The sequence below is a fragment of the Lonchura striata genome, chromosome 2, assembly GCF_050655825.1.
Source record: "Lonchura striata isolate lonStrDom1 chromosome 2, ASM5065582v1, whole genome shotgun sequence".
Taxonomy (NCBI): Eukaryota; Metazoa; Chordata; class Aves; order Passeriformes; family Estrildidae; genus Lonchura; species Lonchura striata.
The window spans coordinates 34,214,623-34,239,908 of NC_140704.1; the positions used below are offsets into that span (position 1 = coordinate 34,214,623).

The 25,286-nt window shown below is 38.8% G+C and overlaps 1 protein-coding gene across 3 annotated transcripts in view; it reads right to left on the reverse strand.

Moving 5' to 3' along the window:
• JAZF1 (JAZF zinc finger 1) overlaps positions 1–25,286 on the reverse strand; it is a 187,541-nt gene that overhangs the window by 8,864 nt on the left and 153,391 nt on the right. For all 3 annotated transcript variants that reach the window (XM_021538191.4, XM_085568524.1, XM_085568518.1), the window contains one exon: positions 20,454–20,650. In XM_021538191.4, coding sequence (XP_021393866.1) covers positions 20,454–20,650 — 197 coding nt within the window. The remainder of the gene's footprint in view (positions 1–20,453; positions 20,651–25,286) is intronic.

Consider the following 25,286-nt stretch of genomic DNA (forward strand, 5'->3'; position numbering starts at 1 on the left):
ACAAGAATAAATAAGAGCACAGCGAGATAACCCATTCTGCATTTATTACATCAGCTACAATGACTTGCAATTTCCCCACTTTTGTCTTTTCTGGAAGACAGTTATTTTAAATTTTATAACCGTATCTTTCTTGTAGTTATTTATTCCTTCATAAAGACACCAGTGGTTCTTTTTCTAATAACCAGGAGAGGCATTATTAATATATCTTCATAAACTGTTAACTGCACGGCACAGAAAGTTCAAAGGACTGATTTTAAAATGCAATTTCATTGCTTCTCAAACACCAGGATCCTTGCATCTTTCCCAGTGCCCTAACAGAAAATGTGCTCCCTCCCCTCCTCCAATTAAAGCTAATTTTAAGGCATTTCTTTATGCAATACAATACTGAAGAGTGTAATTCTACAGATCATAAACAGTGTAAAATAATATGTTGACAAGTCCTAATGCATTTACTAGCCCTTTGGAATTAATAGGAATTATAGCACAACATTAATAAGAATTATATTGTAGCAATTATAGTTGTGAAATTCATTCCCTCAGGTGTGGGTATAAATTGCATTGTGTGGCTGCCCTGAACAGACCGCATTATGTTCCAGATATGCTAAGACAGCCATCTGAGCAGCTGGTGCTGAGTTTATTTATTATTTTTTAATTGCAATAACTATTAATGAAATCCTCTGAACAAGTTAAATGTGAAACAAGAGAAATTAGAAAAGCAGAATTCCAACTGTAAAAATACACTTGAAAAAAGAAAAGCAGGGGAGAGAAGAGCCGCAGCTGATTAAAAAGAAAATATATGCACAGAGGGAGAGAGAGGGAAAGCTAAGGGAAACTTCTGTGGTGTCAGCAGGAGGTGGTGCTGTGTTTCCCCTCCCCTTTTTTCTTTCCCTTTCCCAGCTCTGCTAAATTTTATCCTTTCTGCTGAAAGACAATTTGGCTCCAAGTGCTGGAATAGCTCCCACTATTAAAGACAGTTATGTGACACTTGCATGGCTCTTCCCTCATGTGCCCTTTCAGAGCACAGCTCTGAGCAGCTCTACATGCCGAGGAGAAAATGCAGATGCCTCACGGCACTTTAAAACATTCTGAATTCACAGGGAAAACCCATACTGCCAAGTACAATGGGTTTTTAGGGCTGTTTCTGCTTCTGCTGAAACTCCATACTTACTCTCTGGACTGCCCCTTCCCCAGCGTTCCCAGTCAGACTCAGCACTGAGTAAGAACACGTGGCAACTGGTAGCTGCCAGCAGCCAGGGCTCCTGAGCTTTGCTCAGGACAGATGTCAGGCTGTCCACGTTCCCATCCCGTGGCTCCCATCTGTCCGGGATGGAGCGCAGATGAGGAAAGGGGGATGGTTTCCCACCAGTGACAGCCGCCGACATGAGCGCACGCACGGGCCCTGCAGCACATCTGGAAAACTCTGCCCTGCTGAGTGCGGCTCCTCATCCCACTCGGAATGAGCGAGAGCCAAAGAAAGCATTATTGACCTCTTAAAATATTTCTGAACTCTAGGAACAGTTAACCTAAAATGAAGTTAAGAGTTGTTATAGTTTAATTAACTAATAAAAAAATGGAGGCAAAACCACAACTCTGCTTCTACGATTTCCTGCCCTTGATTGTATCTTGATGGAAAAAATTCCTCAAGCTGTTCCTTTCAAACCTTTTAGCTCAGTGGGGTTTTTTTAAAGCAAATGAAACAGAAAACCCTATTGTAAACACACATATGCACTCCTAGGATGACAAAACATACAATTCTAAACACTGATACCAACAATTTCTGTCTTTATAATTACCCCCCTTGTGTGCCCCCTTAAGAGTGGGTGATTTTCACCCAGACAGGATTTTGTCCTCCTGAAGAAACACTCTTTTAAAACTGTACAACATCTCTTAGGGACACCACTCCTTTTAATGATAATAAGGAGTATGCGTTCATAAAGCAACAATCAGGGCTCCTTAAAACTTCATATGCAATACAATGTAAAAAATAAGAGATACACAGAACAGTGGGGAGAAGATACAGTCAGTACTAATTTGCATTTCCTTAGGTTTTCCTAAAAGGATTAAGGGTTGCCCTTTTAATTTTTCTAGCAATTTTGTACAGTAAGATCTACTCCTGTAAAACTGTTTGCCTGTACTACAGTCAAAGGTAGACTCAGTGAAAGAGAAAGAGAGACAGAAGAGTCCAAACTATGTGTGTAAGTATGTGTGAGATCACACCATCCTTATGATTTTCTTTTCACTTGTTTACCTGAACAAAAATGAAAGATTTGCTCTAGTGCACTCAAAGCAGTTCTTTAACCAGTAAAAGCAAATGCTTCATTATCTTAAAGTTTTGAATTCAGATGTCACTACAGATTTTACAAATACAATGATCTTTTTCATAAAAATATGTATTTCTTGAAAGAAACAGTAATACTAATGGTGCTGTATGACTATATGAAGCTGGAACTGCAGTCTGTCACTGCTTTTATCTAACAATGACCCACTGAACTCAACCACTTCTACTCTCTTAAAAAAATAAAAATTAGACATCCCAAAATGTATTTAAAAGGATCTTGGTGTAAGGAAAATGCAAAAAAATTTACTGCCTTGAAAAAATTCATCAGCAGTAAAAATTCAGCCTTAAAATAATTATGTTGTTTCAGTTGTTATAGAAAAACAACACTGATTTAGTCATGCTTTTAACCGATTCTGCCTCAGAATTTAATTTCCTCAGTTGTCAGTGTCTAAGAGCAGCAACCCATGTGGTGCCTCACCGACTGTGCGCAACACATCAGAGAGGGGGAAATAAAACAAGAGGAAAAACAAAAAGCGCAACGCACAGGTTGGCGCTGCCATTATAAACAGCCCCTGGACGAGGTATTTTAATTGAGTGGCGCGGGCTGAGCGCGGAGGCTTTGGGAGGCCGTTCCCAGGCGGAGCAGAGCGCTGGGCTCCACATCAGGTGCACAAACCGCAGCGCAGCCGGCGCTGCCCCGGCTCTTGGGCAGCGCTCCCGGGCACCAGCAGCGCGCGCACTTTGATCAAGACAGAGTTAATTAATTGCTTGCCTTTTCTTGTTTTTTTGTTTTTTTTTTTTCAACTCGCTTGGTGTTTCACAATTATATCTGTAAATATTTACTTTTTTTTAAAGGGGGAAAGAAAAAAGAAATTAAGCGCTTTTGCGTCTAACCAGGGTGTAACACCAGCATGACTTAGGCAGTGTTTGCAGTAACTCTTCAGAGAGGTCCCAGAGAGCTGCCTCACTAAGCTCTGCTTGGATGCTGCCATGCTCATGGAAAACAGGATGCTCTGCAGGGCCACACTGCCCTTAGGGCACTGAGCTGATCCATTCCTCTAGCATGTGGGCCAATGGCTTCACCCTTCCTCCTCATGCTTGGAAAGCAGACTGAATGTTCCTCCCACTGAAAAGTATCAGAACTAGACTTCAGAAGTCTGAACAGCAAAAGAAAACCTCCACCACAACTGAACAACACACAGTTCTTTAAGACAAAGCATCTGAACAGCTGGCTGATAGAGGAGCACATGCTTTCAGTGAGGCACTGTACAAATATACAATATTATTACCATAACTAAATACTAGTTCTACCATAGCAAAAAAAAAAAAAAAAAAAAAAACACCCAAAAAACCCTCCCTCCTCTGGCAATGCATTTTCTGAGGCTTCTTGCTAGCTCATTGCTCTTTAACATAATATCCATTTTCATCATTTGGCTTTTATTCACAGACCCTACACAGTTCTACCTTGGCCTAACCTAAACCACTGCTTTATTATCCAAATAATTCAGCAACATCTTCGTAATATTGCACCCACCCTTGCATGCAATATTCCCTTAGTCCTGGCCCACAAAGCCATTTTCCCACTCCTCATTCTAGTGACCTTGCCAAAAGACTCACTTCATCTGTGCTGCCCCCAGCAGATCAAAAAATGAAACAAAACAAAGGCAAGGAAAGAATGCTAGCTCAGCCTTTTTTCCCCTGCAATTTTCCATGCTGAGACAATGCCACTGCTCCTCGAAGGGGAGGTGGATTCTACTAGGCACAACCCACATAGTATCCCATATTGGAGCCAGATAGCACATAAAATTACCTGTTATGAGAAGTCACAAAATATACTGGGTCATAAAGAGTTCCAGCAAGTTACTTCTCTTGTAATTTTCACACTGCATTTAAACAACCCATCACATACAAGGAAGCTGTCTGTATCACAGCCAAAAGTAAAGACATGCACGAAAAGGGATTATGATTACTGCCTGCAGGGTAAGAAGCTTTTGTAGTTTAACAAAAAGCAAAGCTGATCCTAAAAACTTGGTCTGCACCTCTGCTGCCAGTCAATTTTCCTATCAAAATCAGTGATCAGTGTTGCTTAATCCTACAGCAAAGATCTCACCTCTTCAATGCCCATCTACTACTTTTTCATTTTCCAGTAGATGAAGTCAGTAATTTAAAGAGCTCAGAAATGGTTTGCAGAGAGCTAATTCATTTGACATTCTGGAACAGATAACATCCCAGCTACACTGCTGAAAATCTGGGGCCTTTTCTTTTATATTTCTGGGATTTATTCAGAATTCACACCACTGTAGCTAAGATAGATTCTGCCTTTTGCATGAGTGAATTAATTCTATTGCGAGATTTGCAGAGGATTTCCCCCTGAACTTTAAATGAATCTTGGTTTGAGCAGGTGCACAGCGTTTGTCACTATATCGCTTTTCAAATCTAAAGACTTCTCTGCTGTGCCTTTAAATATAAAAAAGACAAAGCTGATTTAAACCAGCACAAGCTGTGTGTGCCATTTTAATGAGTAGGATCTATCTTGACCTCTGATCAAGAACATTATGAGTTCTTCCTTTCTCCTCCCATGAAGAAAAGCAAACCCGAACATCCTTGCCAATTATTTTTGTGACCAGAAAGCATACATTTAAGTATGCAATGAATAACCATGAGCAAATAGCTTACTGCAGTGGGAACCAATGTTGCTAGTGTCACCGAAAGTTCATGGTAATTCCAAGGATTTCTCATAAAAATTCAGCTTCACACTTTGTCCCGTGTGAGACTTGCAGTTTGTATTTCATAGAAACAGTTTTATGAGAGCACTTCTTATGTTCAGAACTTTGATTTCCCATATACTGCGACAGTTTGCTTGATAAAAAAAGTGAATTATTAATATTATGTGAATTTTGGGTTAACACTAAAGCACATTTATGAATTTGTCAGACTTCTTCCCTCTATGCCCATGGATGCGCATAGCAGGGACAATGTTCCAACAGCTGATACTCATTGCTGATCTAAAGTCCTATCAAGTCATTAAAAAGAAAATATTCTTCCTTCATATAAAGAACAGGAAATAAATGCTTGGGGCAATGAAATACAAAGCAGTGAAATAACAGCAGCCACGCAAGTCTTTGGTCAAGAAGCTGTAGCAGGACTCTCTCAGCTGAGAGCTGGCTCTGCAAACTCCAGCAACAAATGCCAGACACTGAACCATCCAGACACACTAAGCCAGGGTCTTTGCTTGCTTGCTTGTTTTGCTGGGTGGAGACTCAGAGGATAGAAAGCGGTTTTCAGCCTTTGTAAAAAGTCCATGGAGATTAATTGCTTACATTTTCAAAAATACTTTTACCATTCATGTCCACAAAGATGACGTTGACACGACTGAAGAAACCCCAGAGAGGTTTAACAGAGGACTGTGCAGTGCTACAGACACTGGCATTTTAGACAGCAAGTGCCATTCCAGTGTTTGGGATTAAGCACCTAAATACAACAAGCACAAGGTTCACCTCAGGGAAGGCCAGAGCCTTTCTCCAGCACATGGGTATGAGCATCTGCAGTTGAGATTTTGCTCTTCTTCCAGTAAATATTCCTGATCCTCATTTCTGGGCAAGGAGAGGCAATTCTGTTCTCAAAGCCAACTGCACGCTCAGAACTTTGCTGTCACTGGTGGGAGCTGATTGAGATGGTTACTGTTTGTCAAATAGGCACTTGCCAGGGCTGACAGAGCCTCCATCCCTCTTCATGATCACAACAGAGCTGTGAAAATAGCAATTAGGACTTCCCACTGCCATGGCCCTGTGCCAGGCGGGGTGGGGGCTCAGGGCTGTCCCGCTGGCCACTGCCAGCCCTGTGCAGAGTGTCCTGCAGGCTCTGCGGGCTGCGGCTGCTGCTGCCAGCATCCTCCTCTTCCCATGACACCAGTCAGAGCAGGATTTGGCCAGAACAATGTCTTCTGGAGAAACCACCCTTCCTTTTCTCCTTTCCAGTCCTCTCCTAGCTCAGATCGAGTATCAAGCACTAAATAATGAGCTGTTAGGATGTATTACTGCCCAGAAGAACTAATTTTCTATTGTCTCTGGCTGAAGCAAGGCTCAGCTAATGAATAAGCACCAAGAGAATTTTAAAAATTTACCTCATGTAATGATGTGAACATGGATTCAAATACAAAAAAGAGTATGTTTTTTATAATTTTTAGGCACAAGGCATTTGAAAGCACTAGAGAAAAGAAGTTAGGCAACCCCTCCCCCCAACAAAACTTTTCTGTGTTTGCATCATTTGAAGAGTAGCTCTCAGACCACACTTTCAGATCTCCACTGCTATACCAAAGGAGGGAACGTTTAAGTATCTAAGGTTAAGGGTAGGTGTTTCTGGACATCCTTTCCCCTCTCCCAGTCAAAGGCAACTGCAACTTGCAGTCACAGAGACAGTCTGAAAGATCCTTCCCAATACGTCAATTCCAACATTTCACACTAACTGCAGTTTTCATTTTGGTGCTCTCAGTGTAAGCTCATGATGAATTGTAAGTGACTGAAAATATATCCCATTACAAGGTTTGGATTCACTGTGGAAAGCATGCAAACACCCCTACAGGTAAAACATACATCTGAATACATTGTATTTTGGTATATAATGATTTTGGCTATATAGGAAATAACTCTAAAATGTTGGAAGTTAAGCTGAAATGATAAAGGTACAAAATAAACATAAAATGTTATATTTAAAGTGCTATTAGTGACATTAGTGCTATATATTATTTTTCAGTGTCAGCAAAATGGAGAACTATTTACACATGAAATCTGCTTTCCATTTTGGGCTACTAGAGAAACAGAACTAACATACTCAGGTTAAAAAAAAAAGTCCTCCAGAGCCAATACTGGGGTTGGTGGAGCAGCTGGATTGTATCTGGCCTTAGGAGCAACTGTGTGCCATTTTCTTTCTTGATATATCTGTATCTTGATACTGGTATAGCAAAGAACAGCCTTTAAAACTAAAGCACTGTAAATCCTAATCCAAATCTTATAAATCCCCTTGCACACCTATATAAGCAGATATGTTACAAGTTATTAGATGTATAAAGGCAAACAAAACATACATGTAATAAGATAAATAAATTTAAAAAAAAATCCACCACTTCCAATTACTTGTGGAAAAGTAACTAATCACAAAAACATGCATGTAAAGAACTGATTCTGGAAAAAAACAGTCAACTGATACCATGGCATGTGTTTTGTAGAGCAAGGCTTTCTGAGAACGCTGCAGAGGTGCTAAAGCAAATTGTTATAATGTCACTGCACAATGTGCTGTTGAGGTTTTATGGTCACACTGCGCCAATAGTCTCGGGAAGTTATTTTGCATTCTTATATAAACTTTTCCCCCCAATCCTGTTTTCCACAAAAAAGAGCTTTCAATAATGTACAATCTTGTGTTTATACACAGTACAGGAAAAACATGATAAATCCAAGAACACAATCTCTACTTTAAACATATTTAAAAACTAGATTTCTACAACTTCATGTAAACAAGAATAAGCTGTTAAACACTCACCAAAAAAGAACATAACCTTCCTGTAATTAAATGGCAGTGTTTTACATGGCACTTTTTAAAAATCATGAAAATAAAAAAAGTAAATAAATAAATCAATCCAGCAGCCCCCTCCCAATCTGAGGCTTAACCTGCAAAGTAATGTAACAGTAATAAAACCTATGCCAGCTGGAATCCTTTCTTTTTCTGGCTTTGGCATGAGAAGCAAGAGCAGGTATATGTTTGAAGAAAAACAAAGTAGGACATTTTCCACCTTTAGTCACAGGATGTTAATTGAACTCTGGCAAATGTTTAAAGATATTCTCAAAATGTTCAGAAAAGAATTAAAACCAGTTGGGGCTGAGAAAAAGAAACAATCTATCCTTCCCCCCCTCCCTTTTCTCCCCTCAAACATCTGTTCCAAACTTATACTCCAAAAACCACAGCGAAGAACAGTAATAATTAATGTTATTTTGGCTTTTTAGTTGCTAGGCCTGCATTCCGAGGTTAGAAATACAAAAATACAAGTTCAGGGCACTATTACTGTACTTAAGGACTCTCCTGATGCACGTAACAAAACTGCAGTTTTTCTTTTCTCTTCTTTACCCCATTTTATAAAGAAAGAGAAGAAAAAAATAGAAACGGTACCAGGAAACAGTATCATGTTGAAGATAAAGGATTACAATAAAAAGTACCTACATAAATGAACTACACTTTACGAAGCTATGAAAATACATTTGAGACATGTTTTATACATGCTTTACAGCTGTACAAAAGCTATCCAGCCACTTACGGTGCAGGCCATAAAACCCTGCTAATGCACACGGTCCCCCCGCACCCCAACGCCGCGCCCTGCTCCACCAGCCTGCAAATCCTGCAGGGATGCTCTGAGCTCCCCCTCCCCGAGGCAGGGCCAGCACTGTGCAGGTACAGCCTGCACTGCACAAGGAGTGCTGCTGCTTTCAGCAGGGTCTGGCTGGGCAGGGATTTCCAAGGTGCTCCCGTGTGCATGGGCTGCAGCATCCCGCCAGCCCCGGCGCAGCACGGAGGACCAGGGTGCGGAGGAGCTGTGGAGATGCACGACAACTCAGTGCTTTTCCAGCAGCTTTGGGCTGAGGAAATTCCATGTTTAGGAGGCCCAAGAGGGCTACAAATCCCTGACCAGCAGCAAGGGAGGCAATGGCAGATTCTGCACTTCAATGCACTGTAGAGCTGGGAGGATTTAATCTGCATGAATATTCACTGACCATTTCTCTCTGCTTTTGAAGCTCTGACCATGTAGATATAGGAAACACCATCAGCCTGATTCGAGAGCTAGCCCTAAGACTCAGAATCACCAGTAAGAGCTAAAGTGCTGTTGACTACTGAGCAAGAATGAGGGCTTTTGTCATTTTAATGACACAAAAAAATATACAGGAAAGATCTGTTGTGTTTTTTTATTCATCCTACTTTGTGTTTCTCAGAAAGAAATTAACCCAAGCATAAGAGCACATTTGGTGGAGAATCATGTCTCCTCTCATTTTTACAGACCAAGATTCTGATACAATAAAGTGTGCACTGTGCCTGTTACGCTGTCACAAACCTTTCTTTGAGGCTGTCATTGCTTCAATCAGGTCTATAAAACGTATGTTAGCAGGTGTGAGTTGTTTCAGGTGACATATCACTGGGCTGAAATCAGAGTAGTTTTCAAATTGCTGTTTTCCATTGCTCCTTGGCTTCTTGCAGCCTTTGACATTAGAAGCATTTGTGCTCAGAAATTGTGAATGGCACTGTCTGACCATATATGAAAAACCTTTCAAGAGGGAGACTATGCTAGCAAGGACAAAGCACCAGCCTTCATCTTCAGCAAGAATGAGGGTGGTGTCTTCCACCTGCCAGGCCACAAGCGTTAAAAAGACAAGAGGATCTTGTGGGTTTTAGGAGTCAGCAAATGTTTCATGATTTTTAGTTCACTTTGAAATACACAAAAGTTACAAAGAACTCTGTTTTTCCTAAAATGTCACATACTTTTGAGAATCTTGTACTGGCTAACATCAACTCATGATACACCATTTCCCCTGCGAAGTAAACCTCTCTGGGTTATAAGTCATTGAGTGTGAAGTGGTATGTTAGTCCTTGCTTTTTATTACTTCTGATTTGCTTTGGCCATAATGCAAGGAAAACTCAAACATTTGCTTAAGTTTCATCATCTCCAGCACACTGAAGTGCCGCCTAAATGAGTCTGGCTTTTTTTCTGTTAAGCCATAACACTGCTGTCAGTGTGCAGACACGCAGCACCAGTGGACATGGAGCAATTTTTTCAGTCCTCGAGGTCCTACAGTGGTAAAGATAAATCCCATTTAATGTGACAGTGTACTATATATATATATGTATATACAAAAGTATATATATGCATATACATATATATACACCTAAATTTAAATAAACACCTAAAAGCTCCAGTGGCTATTACTGTTTCTAACTTGAGAAAAACATTTGTGTGTTCAGCTAGGATTTTCAAGATAGCAGATTAGTAAATAAATAACTAAATAAAAAACCTTTCACCATTTGGCCCTCTCAGTATAAACACACAAACATGAATGCCATTGTTACCCAGAACTGCTGAAGTAATTTTTTGAGTGTCACACTATTCCTAAGTTAAACCAGTTATGCCACAATCTGTGAAAGGCAGACACAATAAGCTTTCTATAAAATGCATATTTTTTACATATTTAGAGGAAGATAGGTCTGTGTGTGACAGATGTGCTTGTACACAAAAAATCCCTATCCTATCACAAATTAATACAGAGATAATCTTTACTTTTAAGCTTATTGTACATTTTTTGTTCTTGACACTGTTAAAAATGGTTTGCCAGGGTAGACTATTACGATGGGGATTATAAAATAGTTCCTGTGCTTGGAAGTACTTTAAATCTACAAGCCATGTTTCTATTGCTGCTTTGTAGCTCAAACCCCAAAACTAGTGATGATTTTATGAGTTGCTGTAGTCTAGACAACTCGGTTACTTTTCAATTAAATTGTTCCTTGGGGAGACTACTGTGAAAATTCCCATACAATTAATTACAGGTATGTGCAATTAAAATACAATTCTACAGCACAGTAGCTTTACAATTGCTGGTGCAATTTATGTCTGTATCAAACAAGAATGCTCTGAAGGGGCTGGGAAGACAAAGTACAACACACAGGAGATTACATCTAAAGCTGTCTCTAGTGAATGAGATGAAATAAAAGGCAGTGTTAAATTTTTGTCCGCCTTTTCTTTTGGTCAAATTCAGAATTCTACTAGAAAGCGCAAAATCTGACAACTGAACTAATCTTCCCAGAACATATTTTTATAGCAAACTGGGCTCAAAACATTTTTACTGCCAAGTTAAAGAGCAAATTAGAAATTTAATGAAAATGCACCCATAAAGCAGGAAAATGAAGAAAAGAAGAAAATGCAGCAAAAAGCTGAGAGAAATGATGATTTTAAAAGTCAACACGTATTTCCCCTCCCAGCAAAACCCCATTTTCCCCCATCTGATATTTTCATATTAGTCCTACTTTCTTCCATATACACTTAAAAATGTCCTTTTAACTCTAAAAGCAATTTAAATGGTTAGAAGCAACACTTTCAAATAATAACATTCTGTGAATGTATAGGCCTTTTTGTACTTAAGTTATAAGTTAGTTTAGGATGGAGTTAAACAAAAGACTAAGCAGGGGAGGTAATCATAGCATATGTTTCTATGCAAACCATAGAAAATATTAGATCCAGTAGAATCCCCTTGATTTTGCCCCATCTTCACAAGTTTACAGGCTTGGATCAGTGGAAATATCATAGGGGTCATGTCAGCTTGTCTTGCACAGCCCTGGATAAATCCTCCAGGACCTACACCCCAAAGCTGCAGGACTATGAAAGAACTGCAGTCATGGATTTGCAGCCCTGTAGTCTTTGCAGCCTTAACCAACACTCCTCATTCACCTGGTCCACATGCACTGAAAGAGGTGGACTTGAGGGGTCCCAAACACCCTGTAAAACAAAACAGATCACATCTGTAAGGCAAACAGGGCTGGGGTTTGTGAGTCTTTACAACTCCAGTTTTGCCTGGGAGATAAAAAAAAGACACCAGGCCCTCCCTTGTAAGAGACACAGCCATGGAAGTGGGCTGATCCCATCCTTCCTCCTGTTAGGGCTCAGCCAAACTGCAGAGCAGGCACCCAGGTGATTGCACAGCTAGAGGTCAAAAAACATGCAGGTTTGACCAAGTTAATGTCTTGGTCTTCAGGATAATTTCAAGTTGTTTGATTTGGAACTACAAGCTAGTCCAAGACGTGACAACACTGTTGCTGCGCCACAATATGGAATTATCTCTGCTCTGCAGATCCTCCAAACCTAAGTCTCAGTATGCTCTGGGAATGTAATTTGTTTGGTTTAGTCACTGACTAACCAGGTTAATACACAGTCTTGTCTCTCTAAGGAAGCCAGTCACCTGACAGCTGATGACTGCTAAGAAAGAAAAAAGAAATCAGTTTCTGAGGCACTTAGCTGAGCACAGTGATGAACAACTGAACATTTTTTCACTTTGGATTACTGAAGAAAGAGCTAAATATGTACAAATTTAAAGTCTGGCTCCCTAAAATTAAAATGTGACATCTAGCTCTGAAAAAACATCTTTTAGCTGTGAGAACAAATCCCATCTGTTCTAAGAAAACCCCTATAGGAAATAATTGCACTTTTACTTACTATTTTTCATTGTTATTAGAAACCTTCTATTCTAGCTCTACTCCTTAAAGTGGAAATTGGAAACTACTACAGATTTCTCTTTATATTCATGCTTAGTCATGGCCTCAGCTAAAAGCTCATGTTAAAATCTCATACCATATCTAAGCACACACATATACTATAGTTAAATCATACATTGATCAACTGTTTTGCACAATGTCATTCTTTTTTTATATTATTATTTTTTACAAGGACACCCATAAGGCTCTGTTGGAACAGGTGCCTCAGATTGCTAAATACTGGTTAATTATATGTACAATATTAGTTACTGTGCAGGATTAATCTATGGCCCCAAACCTGCAATTAGATGGAACCATTTTGGCTCCAATAAAGAAAGTTCTCTTCTGTCATCTAGACAGAAATGTGAAAATTTGGCAACAGTGAAGCAAAGCACCTCAGAAGGAAATGCTGTCAGGGACCACAATTCATTTTCCACAAGATATTTTAGCATACCTTGCAGGTCTGAAATATCAAATGTATTCAAACATTCATTATGCTGGAGAACTGAATTTGGTCTTCATTTTGTGAAGTATGCCTTACTTATTTGCCCATAGTATTTATCCAAAAGTAAGTCCATATATCTAATTTTTAATAAAAACATAGCATAAAAGTTCTTCAGTCTCTGAACAGGCAACTGAACAAGTAGAAAGTTCAGAACAAGTAATGAGATGGTTCCTCAGACATCTGAAAGTCTGTTTTTTCAAGCTGCAACAGAGCTTGGTTGATTAGTGCTTTACTATGCTGGACACCCTGTAAGTCAAACATACAAAAATGTAACACCTTCAGCCCACTTCTCAACAATTTAATACAACAGCCCTGGGATTTGATTTAATATTTCTACTTTTCATATTTTTTTTCATTTACATCTGCATGATACTAGGCTACTTTAACATAAAATGTAATAATTAAATTTAAGCATTTACAGTATGCTAACACAGGTGAAGAATTTTTGAAGTGAATGACTAAAGCTTGGTTTTCGTGACTACATAAATTCTTGAGCTTGCAGCTCTGCAAGTGGTGAATACTCCATTCCAGTCTGACAAAGCACTTGTTATGTGCTCCAAGTCAGGCAGCATTTACTTCCTTAGTATTAGGTGCTAAACATTAATCATGTACTTGAAGCGCACGTGACCTGAATTTGTAGTGTGATTTCCAAAATGCCATCAATGTGTAGTTGTTCACACTCCTCTGTCCTCCTAAGTCTAATTTCAAGCTCCCTTAAGATTTAATCAAGGAATATTTTCCAGTGCACTTTGCTTAAAAAAATAAACTCACCACAAAAGAGCAGTATCTCTCTAGCTGTAGCAATATTTGAGTAAATCTTCATTGCCCAAAGAGAAAGCTGTTGCAGATTATCAACTGAGTAGCAGATTGAATGGTTCATAGTCTACTCTGATTCAACCTAACATGGAGTTCAGAAATGCCACCTGCTGACAGCAGCCAAACAGATTCTGCTATAAATAGCAGTTCTGCAACAAATTCACCTTAATTCAGCTACATATTAATAGCACACCCATCAACACAAAAAAGCTTTGAGCACCTAATTCCTCCTCCTGTAAGTTTTCAATTAATTTGTGGGGGGAACAGCCCTGTTATTTTACATTTCTGCTGTTCACTCTAAACTCACAAAGTAGTTCAGCTGAGCAGATTTCTTTTTCTTGCTGGATTCTGTTTAGTGTGCTGTTCCAGCACTCTGTGCAACAGCTGTCTGTGCCATATGATTACTTCATTGTTGAAAGCCTGACATATGGAAACTCTACTGAAATGTTAGCTGCTTTGATACCTATGAAGAGGAATGAGCTTTTACATTACAACAACGCATTTTTTCAACAACTTAAAGTAAAAAAAAATTAAACACACATTTAGAATCTAAACCATATTAGTTTCCAGCATATGCCTGTTACTCTATTTCAATGCCCAATTCCAAAGGCTGGTTACTATTGTGGTTTTGGTTGCTATTACCAGCAGACAATGGGTGGTTTTCTTTCAGCTTTTGCATTCTTGGAAAAGAAAAGGGAACAGATTCAAGAGGAGACCCGTGGGATTCCTTCATGAGTTATCCATGAAGGCAAATGCTATACAGCAGAATTACAGGAATGGCATCTCATATCATGGAGGTAACAGTACAGGAGATAACCAGGCTTATTGGGAAAAGTCCGTAACTGCCACACAGTGTTTTGCTTCCCAAAATCAAAGCTTCCACAACAGACAGCTCCTTAATGGACCAGAAGAAAAGTGGATCCTTACAGATCAATTTCTGAGTCCCAACTGCCTTTGGTGGGTAGAGAAAGGAGCTCCTTTCTTGTAATATGAAGACTTTCCTCCCCTGTAAATTAGTCACCCATAGAGGGAACAATCATGCTCTAAATTATTTCATCAGCAACACAGAAGAAGCAGTAATTTTTTGGTCACTGTTTTGCCAGTAGTAGTATTTGAATACTGAACAAAATCCATCTGAATCAGCGAAGATACTAATACTCTGAGTTTTTAAGATCTATTAATTTTATTAAGCAATAATTTATAGGTACCTTTAAGAAATTATTCAGTCTTAGGAGATATTCCATAATGATGTAAATGAGATATGATTCTCTTTAATTTAGTTACCTAAACCTAAATCAAACACAAATATATTTGAAATTATTGCAAACATTTAAGAATGCAATCACTCTAGGTATAAAAAGTACTCTTAACTACACTAGACTCTGAAAATAAGACACCAGAAGAAGACTGATTTTTTTTCTTTTGATTGAAAATTAATTGAATTTCACTTTCTGTTACAGAATGACATATTATTTAGGTTGTGTTTCTCCACTAGTATGATTTATCAGACAAAAATGGGCCCATTTCATCCAGTGTCTTCTGACTGAAATAGTGAAGCTTTAGGATTACAGATAAAGCTACAAAGCAAACCTGATTTCACTTCTAGTATATGCTCTATATATCTAAAAAAACCACTCCTTTATTATAAATCTACCCAAGCATCATTCAGATAGTATCCTCAGATAGTAAATGTAGTAATTTCTACATCAACAGTAATAATTTGATAGCCTCAGTAATATTTTTTTCAAGACTCATTGCTGAATTTTTAGGCATATTTGATTAAAAATATCACTGTTTAGATGTTAGACTTCCTAAAGGTTAAGGCAAATCCTACAAAGCATTTTTTTAAACTCCTGATTAAAATGATTTATTGCTTTCAAGTTTTACCAGAAAGGAAAAAGAAACCTTGAAAATGGAAAAGTTAAGCTTATTTTCTGTGGGTAGAAAACAGGGTTACATATAATAGATACTGAGATTGGACTGGTGGAAATTTCAAGGAAGTCTGACATTTATGAAAGGTAAAAACTTTCAAATGCAATCAATCAAAAATGACTGAACAAATATGACTCCCCAGAAAGGCATTTATTCTAATTAATAAGACAAACCAATAGTTAATCACCTACTCAAATGGCAGCTGTAAATCAAAATGGGACTTGCCAAGTCTCTCATGGGGTCAGCCTATGACCACCCATGAAAACTGCACTCTTTCATCTCCTTCCCAAGTGGAAGGGCTGAGAAATGGCCACAGCTGTTCCAGGCAACCACAGCATCCTCAACACTTTGTGCCAGGACTGGCTGCCATCCACTGCCCCAAATGATCAGGCAGTAAATAGGTCTATAAACCTATTAAAACTGCATAAATGTTATAACTTGTAATCTATATAAAATAAAAAATAAACAGGAAAGGATGTCTGAGAGCCAGCTTCTTCAGAGCAAAATGAAATGCTAAGTATGAGGTTTCCAGATACTCCAGCTTTTCTTTCTTTTTTTTTGTGCAGAGGAAGGTGGGAGGGCACTAGACTGAGGGCTGAACTATTAAAAAGCCAGTAGGTGGTATTAAACTCTTGCTTCAGAATTTATAGGAAGGCAAAAAATTCACTCCAGGCTGAAATTTACTATTGCAGGCCTGGAATAATTAAAAAAAAAAAAAAAAGTCATAAATATAAAGGAAAATAATAAGCAAATGCAAAACAGTGGTTTCAGATGATTTTTGGCATTTCTACAATGCAGAAGTGGCTTTTTTTTTTTTTTTTAGTGAGATCATCACTATGAATTACTTTTCTAACTAAAATTTGGAACAGGTTATTTTACTAATTAATTCCCAATAAGTTACTATCACTAGATCTCTTTTAAAGCTTTTCAGTATGAAGAGATATCACAGCTTTCAAAGGAATGTCAATGCTCTGACTTCCACTCAAAAGCCAGGAAGTTAGGAGTGGAAATTTCATCTGTGAGCCACACAGATGTATGAAAACATTCAAAAAATTAACAACGTATGTTAAGATGCAATGCCAGTCCCATTTTTATCCATAACTAGACTTCATTAGTTTTGTGGGTTTAAAATTGACATTTAAAAATAAAAGCAACATAAGTTTTTGTGACTTAATTGACTGCTTCTTAAATAAAGAGATATTTCAGTATTTGCAGACTGTTAACATCTTTCCAAAATAAGCTGTGTGCTGGTGTTACTTTGCTCTATTTCCCTATCACCCTAAGGAGCCTTTATTCCTGATGGAAGCCATTTCTTTTGCTAAATCCTGCCTGTGAACTCTAACAAGATCATTTAAGCCCTACTAAACAAAGCCTCCTGGGAGATGCTATTGTTAAATAAAAACTGGAGCAAAATTTTAAAGTGAACTTTCTGCAACCATTAGAGGATGCAGGTCTTGAGAAGAAAACTCGTTACAGGAGGGGGAACAAAAAGCCAAATGTAAGTCAAGAGCATATGCCACCCACTCCAAGGGAACAGAGGGGAGGTATAGAAAATTAACTACTGCATTTCTACTTCCCACCAAAAGCACAAATAGGCCATTTCAGAGCACTAAGAATCAGAAGATAAATACATATCTACCTCATTACCTGAGAAGAGCCTTAAAAGCACACTTCTTTGCTGAATATTTCTGCTTCTCTATGAATTATCTCCTTTACCAAGGAGCAGGAGGTGCCTACATGTGCACATGCAACATTTGCTGGGGTGTCAGTCTGGACACTGCTCAGCTCTGTCTGAGAACGAGGCCCCACAGTCTTTTGGCACGGATTTTTACTGTAAAACGTAACAAACACTCTATGCAGCCAAAACACCTTGAACTACTTCTGAGCATGCTTCACAGTCTGGGTGGGTTTGAGTCTGGTCAATACACAGATGAGAGGTCATTGTAAGAAACTGCACTCTGCTACAGCACTAGCTTAAAACCATCAGGAAGTGGCGAGACATCGCTGCGAGGACGTGCACCAACGGGATCGGGATCCAGGCAGCTCCTGGCTTCACCCAGGCCATCACTAACACCCCTAGGGAAGCCAAGCAAGCAGCATACCAAAAGGGAGGCTAGTACATGGAAAAGGGAACTCAAAAGATTAGTGTGGGTTTTGCTTTCTATGTTGAACGAGAATGACAAGAAGCTGTATGTGACCGACACTCTGCTGAGGAACATGTGCTCCATGTCACCTCACCAGCCTGTAGGGCATGGTTCCTCTCTGGCATCTGAAGTGGCACCACCTTGTGTAGTGACAGTAATTCCAGGCACACTGCTGAACCCTCACAAGCTATCCAACAACTGAGACAGGAGATAATAAAAGGGAAACAGCCATTCTGAGAATTTCAACAATGAACTGGGTCAAAGCAATGCCATTTTATTTTTGACAAAGTATAGGTCTAAAGGAAGATGAGGACAAGGATTTTATTTGGATTATAACAAATACTGGGCATAAGGCAACCTAAAGGAAAATAGCCTCTTGGTTTTCTCAAGTCACAACAACATACATGCTTACCTGCATTCAAAGACAAATTAACAAGAGTTTTCTCAGAGTACAAATCAAACAGGACTGCACGGAAGGAATACAGCAATATTCTTCATTCTCACTGGATGCAGTGGAGGGTATGCCTGCAGGGCTTTAGAGCTGCCTAGGCACTGTGAGGCTGAAATGTAGGACAATTTACATACTCTAAATTGTTTCCCTGAAACAGATCTTGCCTAACTACCCTTGGTTACACCACCTTGCTAGTCAACTACCATATATACTTGCACTTGATATTTGCATTGGCTAATAAAAGACATGGGAGCTGCATATCTAAAGTTAGTCTGCAACCCCTACTGGGCTGCCTTATCCAGGCAGTGCATCCACAGAAACTCAGCCATGGCATGACTCTGAGCACCTCATCTACCTAGGTTAGAAAAAATCCTATACTAAGTAAACTCTGGGAAAAAAACTATAGTGATCAGAAAGAGCTCAATGCTTACTTAGTCCAGAAAAACTTTTAAGATGAGAAAAATGGAATTTCTGGGCTGAGGATCATGAAACGCAATGCAGTTAATAGTAATTTTAAAGAAGTCTTAAAGGAAGAATATATGTTTTTTGCTACTAGGATGTTACAAACCCTAGCTTTGGAACAGGGGTCCAAAAGGGAACTTGGAACAGAGGGTGCAGAAAGTGGAAGCCAGTATTATTTATAACCTGGTAGGCAAGACTTGCAGAAATGCAGCCATAACAAGCTGATTCTCTTAACTGCAGGTAAAACAACATTCTGACTAACTTTAAAAGTTTGGAAAATATACAAATAATGAAAGTATTTTGGTAGACATGTGTTGAGTTTTTTTCTTTAGTATTTGATGGAACATGTTTCAAAGAGTACATCACTAACCAACATTACTGATGGATGTACAAAGTTATACTACCTGACCACATCATGAATTAGCCTTCTCAGAAGGAGCTGTACAAAATGTAAACAGAAGAGAGAAGAAACTCCTTGCCATCTGCTGTAGGATGTCAAGGAAATGAATCAGTTAATTTCAAACAGGAGATAATTAAAAAAATCTAAAATTTTCTGAATTATATTAGGACTTTCATAATTTAGCTTTTCTCAACATGCTTTCCTTTTTCATAACCAGGGACATACTGAACAAGCACTTCATTTTACAACTTGCAGACAGAACATCTCAAGGACTGCTACAATTTTTCCATTTAATCATTAATACCAAGACATGAAATAGCCTATATAAAAATCATGTGGTGTAACACTTTTTCAGGGCAGTGATTGCTTGAGTGATTTCCTTCTGAGGAGAATATATTTGAGCCTATTTATTACAGAATAGAATAGCCCTATTTTATGCATTAAGCTTTTTAGAAGAAAATCCTGGTATTTAGTCTGAAGTCTACCAGAATTATCTGACAAGATCTCTACCTAAATTAAATCAGACTGATTTAGGCCAAGAGATCTGGTTCAGGATTGCAAGCAATTTTCAGTTACTCTAATCACTGCAAAGAAAAAAAAAAAAAAAAGAAAGAAAGAAAAAAAAAATCCCAGGACTTTTATACCCTGGAAGACCACTGGAATATTAGCTTTTAAAGGAAATATAGATCCCTTTTTTCCTTTATTTCTTTTCATGAACATAGTTTCCAGATGAAAGGCATTTCTACATGATGACAGCAGAACATTCCTCCCTGACCACTTACTATGAATTCCACTTTCCCCCCACCAAAAAAACGGGGAGGGGAACGGAAAGGGGGAAGATACCGACCACTTTTTAAAAATCTTTAACTGTACCATAGGCAGAGTTCTTCTACTGATACATAAGGGGTCTTTTGCACATTTGGCCTGTCTGGTAAGGTTTGTTTCTTCATATAATAATTTCAGCTGCAACATTTAAAGTTCGTGTCCTTCTCTGCTTTAGCAAAGGATTTGGAAACAAATGCCCAATCACATTTTAGGGACTGCAGACCAAATGTAAAATAGCACAGAGCTTTTCTGTTTTATTTTTCAGGGCTCTTCTTACCAATGCTTCAGTATGTCTCCTGTTCTCCAAATGCCACAGAGCAAAACTGCTCCCTTTGTTTGGGATTAATTAAAGCGTAGGTGCTTACCTGTAGGAGTACTACTGCGAAATGAAGAGGAGGGAGTGATTGGAGGGGTGACTGGAGGAGTAAGGCTTCCACTGCTGTGGCGAGGTGGAGTAGATACATTCCCACGGGACACTGTGCTTGACAAAGTCAAAGAGAGTTTTGGCTGAATCTTTTTCTTCAAAGACTCCTGCTCACGTCGAGCTGCATCAGTCATAAATCTAGAACAAGGACAATCACAAGGATGAGAGCTTTGAACCACTGTTCACCAGCAAGCTTCAGATAAAGTATTTTTTTACCCTCAGTGACCCAATGGAGTTCCAAACTCAGCCATGATAAGTTCCTCTGAATACAAACTTCTCCATACAGAGCTTTATGTGTTCAGCATCTGGGCCATTTCCTTCTGATTTCAATAAAACTTACATTGGATACTTGCACCATGTGCAAACACACAAGATTTTTAAACTCCAACCAGAGCTCAGTTTTACAAACAGCAATATAATGATTGTACTCAGTCCTTTACAGTAACTACATTCATTCTGTGAAAAAGTAGCTGAGAAAAATGTCAGCAGCAAATGACCTTCAATCTGAAGGTCAAAGGGATAGAATTAATTACTTTGTGTAGATACATAATTTTCAATGGGATAATCACATTCTTTTACTAAGCGTATTAGACAATGTTGCCTGGCATAAAAGATGTCTAATTAAAAAGAGTTCCCAGCTCTTGAAAACCAAGTGAGGTCCTTCTGTAGAGCTCTGTACAGGCTGCTGAAGGCCTTACACAACTGAAGGCTCATCTCTGTGGGGTGCTGAGAAGGAATCCCACCAGCATGATGCAAGGTGGGTACCACACACAGTGCGGTAATTCCAGCCGCGCAACTTTCTGCATGGGGTATCCCATCTGGAATAAAAAGTGCTTTTTTTCACTTTCATTCTGATTTCTTTCAAAAAGGAACAACTGAACTGAAAAAGACCACTTTTATTCCAAGTATACACAAAGAGTTACACCAGAAGACCTGATGCTGCTTTATGCTGACATTCAAAGCATCGCTTTGTACTGAATCTCACTTGAAAAGACTGGGGTTCCCCCACAACAAGTCAGATCTCTCAGACTGCATGACTTCCCATTCAATAGACATTTTAATCCTCTGTCTTTTCCTCCACTACATATGGATATACATTAATAATTATGGATATCTTGAAGGACTCCTAAGACAGGCTAAAGTAAATCACCTTGTCAGTACAGCCCTTTGTCCTTGAAGCTGAAGTACAAACAAGACCTGCCAGTGAACAAAAATAATATGCACTAACACATGATACAGAATAAAAAGTTAAGTTACACCCAGGCATTTGTTTGACCATAGTCTCAAAACACCATGGCATTAAATTTTAGGTACCATTAGAGCAATAAAGATGCATCCTGTCTGTCCACACCATGAAGTCATTAATAAGTGGATCTTTGCCATGATAAGTAACATCAACACACAAGTATTAATAAACAGGTATGTGATATGACAGCTTATCTTCTTTGAATGAAGACAACAATACATCATGTCAAGCCCAGATGTGGCATTTTTATGAAGCTAATATTTAAAATGCACATATTCAGAGTAACAGTTGAGTGTTAAATTTCTCTTCTTCAACCAAGACTGCAGATGATACTGACAAAACAGTCCTCAAATGGAAGTCTAAATTTCATTCAAGAAAATATAAGCAAAAGGATCTTAATAAAGTGGTCATTTGGTACACATTTGCTTTCCTCTAACTAGGAAATGTCTAATTCACTATTTTTCCAATTTGTACTATGATGTATGTTTGCTTCTGGATGGGAAGCCTTATTCCTTAAGAAAATGTTATGGTAACATTATAAATCCTTGAAAACTTGGAAGATAACTTCAACTGTGAGATATTAAAAGCAGAAGCATGAAAGTTGCTCTTTAGTGAACTCAGCCACAAATAACAATGTTAAAATAATATTGAATTATAACCACTCTGGTTGAAGTCCATAAAAATCAGGAAAATGTGAAGTTATAACTGAAACTTCTCCCTGTCCTCTTAAGTCATTCCCATTTGGGCTAAGCATATAAAGTATATTCCAAAATGTCATTTGTTGTCTACACTGTGAACCTGAGAGAAATGGAAGGCAGAGTCTGTTGAGAACTTCAGTTTCCAATATTTCGTGTATGGAATTAACCATTCCAGATCCTAACAGTCCCAGACATGTTTGGTGAAGCACTGGCAGTGTGGTGGGTTTGAAAATAAAACTTGTCTAAATGGATTAAAAGAAGATATTTTTCAGTATTTTAACTGAAATGCAGTATTATACATGTGTCCAACTAGAGCAGTGTTCTTCAAAGTTTAAAATATAAGCATTGTAACGATGGATATAGAATGACATTTCCAGCTAAGTCTTTAATTTTCATGTTGGAAGTCTATTATGGTTGCAACATCAAGTGTTCATGAAAAAAACACACTGGAATTAGGGTTGAATGCTGGTCTCTAAATTACATGCCTGCATACAATTTTCCCTGCCTCATATAAATGCACAAGATGTCTGGGAAACAGGAAATTAACTGTAACTAAAAAAGGCTGCTGTAAGCCCACTTAGGTTAAATCCCATCGTTTTGATAGTCTGTCTCACCATCTTCAGTAACATCTCTTTGTTAAGCAAAACTACCTGTGCTATTTTCAAATTATTATCTACATAACCCTGCCCCTCTAGTTCCATCACTGCACATTTCAGTCACCTTTTCTGTTGCAATGATTTTGTTTACACCTCGTAATCCTCTCTCCCTCAAACCAATACATCATATAGGTGCAGTGAAACAAGGAGGATCATTCAGCTCCCAGCCATTCATTGACCCTGTTTTGAAAGGCATGGGGTTTGTGCACTTTCTTGCCAACAGTTCATAACTTGAGGCAGGAGCAAACTCTTTCTAAAGAAATCTCTTCTACACCCGTTTTTTCTTTCCTCACCCTTTCAACCTCCCTAATTATTCAAGTCCCTGCTCCAAAAATGTAGGTGCAGTGACTTCTGAATCAAGTGCTTGCAGCAATTTTAATAAATATGAGCAAAATATAGTTTTCTCCCCTCTTTTCATTCCCTGGAATGGTTCAAATATTTTTATTGAAACTTTCCCAAGTAATTCAGCCTGAAGGAGACACCCAGCATGGAAAATTTCAGCCCAAACAGATGAACGTTGGCAACATAAGCAGCTGAAACAGTCTTATAATGGAAAGTGTTGCACAACCTTTCATATAGGTGGCAATATAATATGAACAGCATTAGCTCTTGTTACTGACACAAAAAGCTAAGGCTATGCTCAAATTAAAAAAAAAACCAAAAACATTTTCCAAACAAACCTTTTCCAGTGTTTCTAAGACTTGTCACCTCCAAAAGTTCTGGAGTCAAAAATGACCAGAACATAGTCTTAGAGATTTCCTTATGCTGTTAGCGTGCACTGCCTCATCATCAAGCCCGTGTGTGACTCATGCAATGTTGTCAGAGTTAGTTTATCATAAAACCTATGCTACACACAATGCAAAGGCAGTGTAACAGCTCTGGACTCATACACCCATACACTGAGGGTAAGGGTTATAAAGATGGGCTGCAGATAAACTGAAAGAAAAAAAAAGAACCCAGAGTTCTTCAGAACGCGTATTCCCAATAGCTCTCATCAGAGTATGAACCGCCCTTTCCTGCTCTTTCTCCCTGCCAAATCTTGGCTGATGCAGGAAGTCAGCTGCTTGGGCCAGCCCTGTTTCCACATCCACAGACATTCACACTGACAGTGAAGAAGAAACATCACAGCTACCTGTTTGGATCTGAATATGAATTTGCTACATTCCTAGTCTCTAAAACATGTACCAACAGAAGATGGGTCACCATCACAAGTACACTGTTCTCCAGTTACTGCATGCTGGAAGAGAAGGGAGGGGGATGATTTGGAGTTTGCATAACAAACAATTACTATCTTTTTGAATTACCACACAGAGACTGAAGCCCAGGATTGCTCCTCAACACTGTCCAGCTGCACACAAACTTAAAAAAAATGTACAGCGCTACCTGACCGTAACAAATATAGCCTGTCCTGTGCTATAGCACTCTCAACTAGTACTAGCCCACAACGGGAAAGACAGCAGAAGAGAATTAGTTCTGACCTTTTCTCATTACCAGATAATTATGGAAAGACATTTATAGTAGCATTCAAGTCATATTCATGTTTGCCTGATTTGGCTAACCTGCCCTGGGAAAGCCTGTCACCTTTACCAGAGCATGACAACATGCTGAGCTTCCATCACTTGCATTTCAGCAGACTCCTCCTTAGCCTGACACTTGCTCAACTTCAAGATTGACTGGAAAGAGGAGAAAAAAAATCCATGGTGTTCTATTACAGATTTGTGCTGCCTTGTGGTAGTATCATATTTAGATAAAAAGTGGTCAGATTTACTTGACAGATGGGGCACACACTAGCTTGCTACCTACTAAATTACATACATACATGAAAGCCACACATTAATTATCTTGCTATTCTTTACACCCACCAGACCAATGTCCTTGCTGCATCTGTTTTCTCCCCGTAATCTTTTCCCACTCAAGAAGTTTATGCTATTCTTTGTCTGTGCTGTACCAAGAGAAATAATGAGGTGGGGTGGTAATTTTAGTTTTCAGTCTTCCTCATCACATTAGCAGTGTTTAGAAAAAAAAAAGGCTAGGATGGAAAGTACTTATTATTGTATGGTATCTTAAAACATCAGGAGATCTATGCTTTGAAGAGGGATCAGGAAAATCCACTTCTCAAGGGATGACCCTGTTTCAGTAAGACAGGACTCGATGGACTCCTCAAGTCAGGAGCT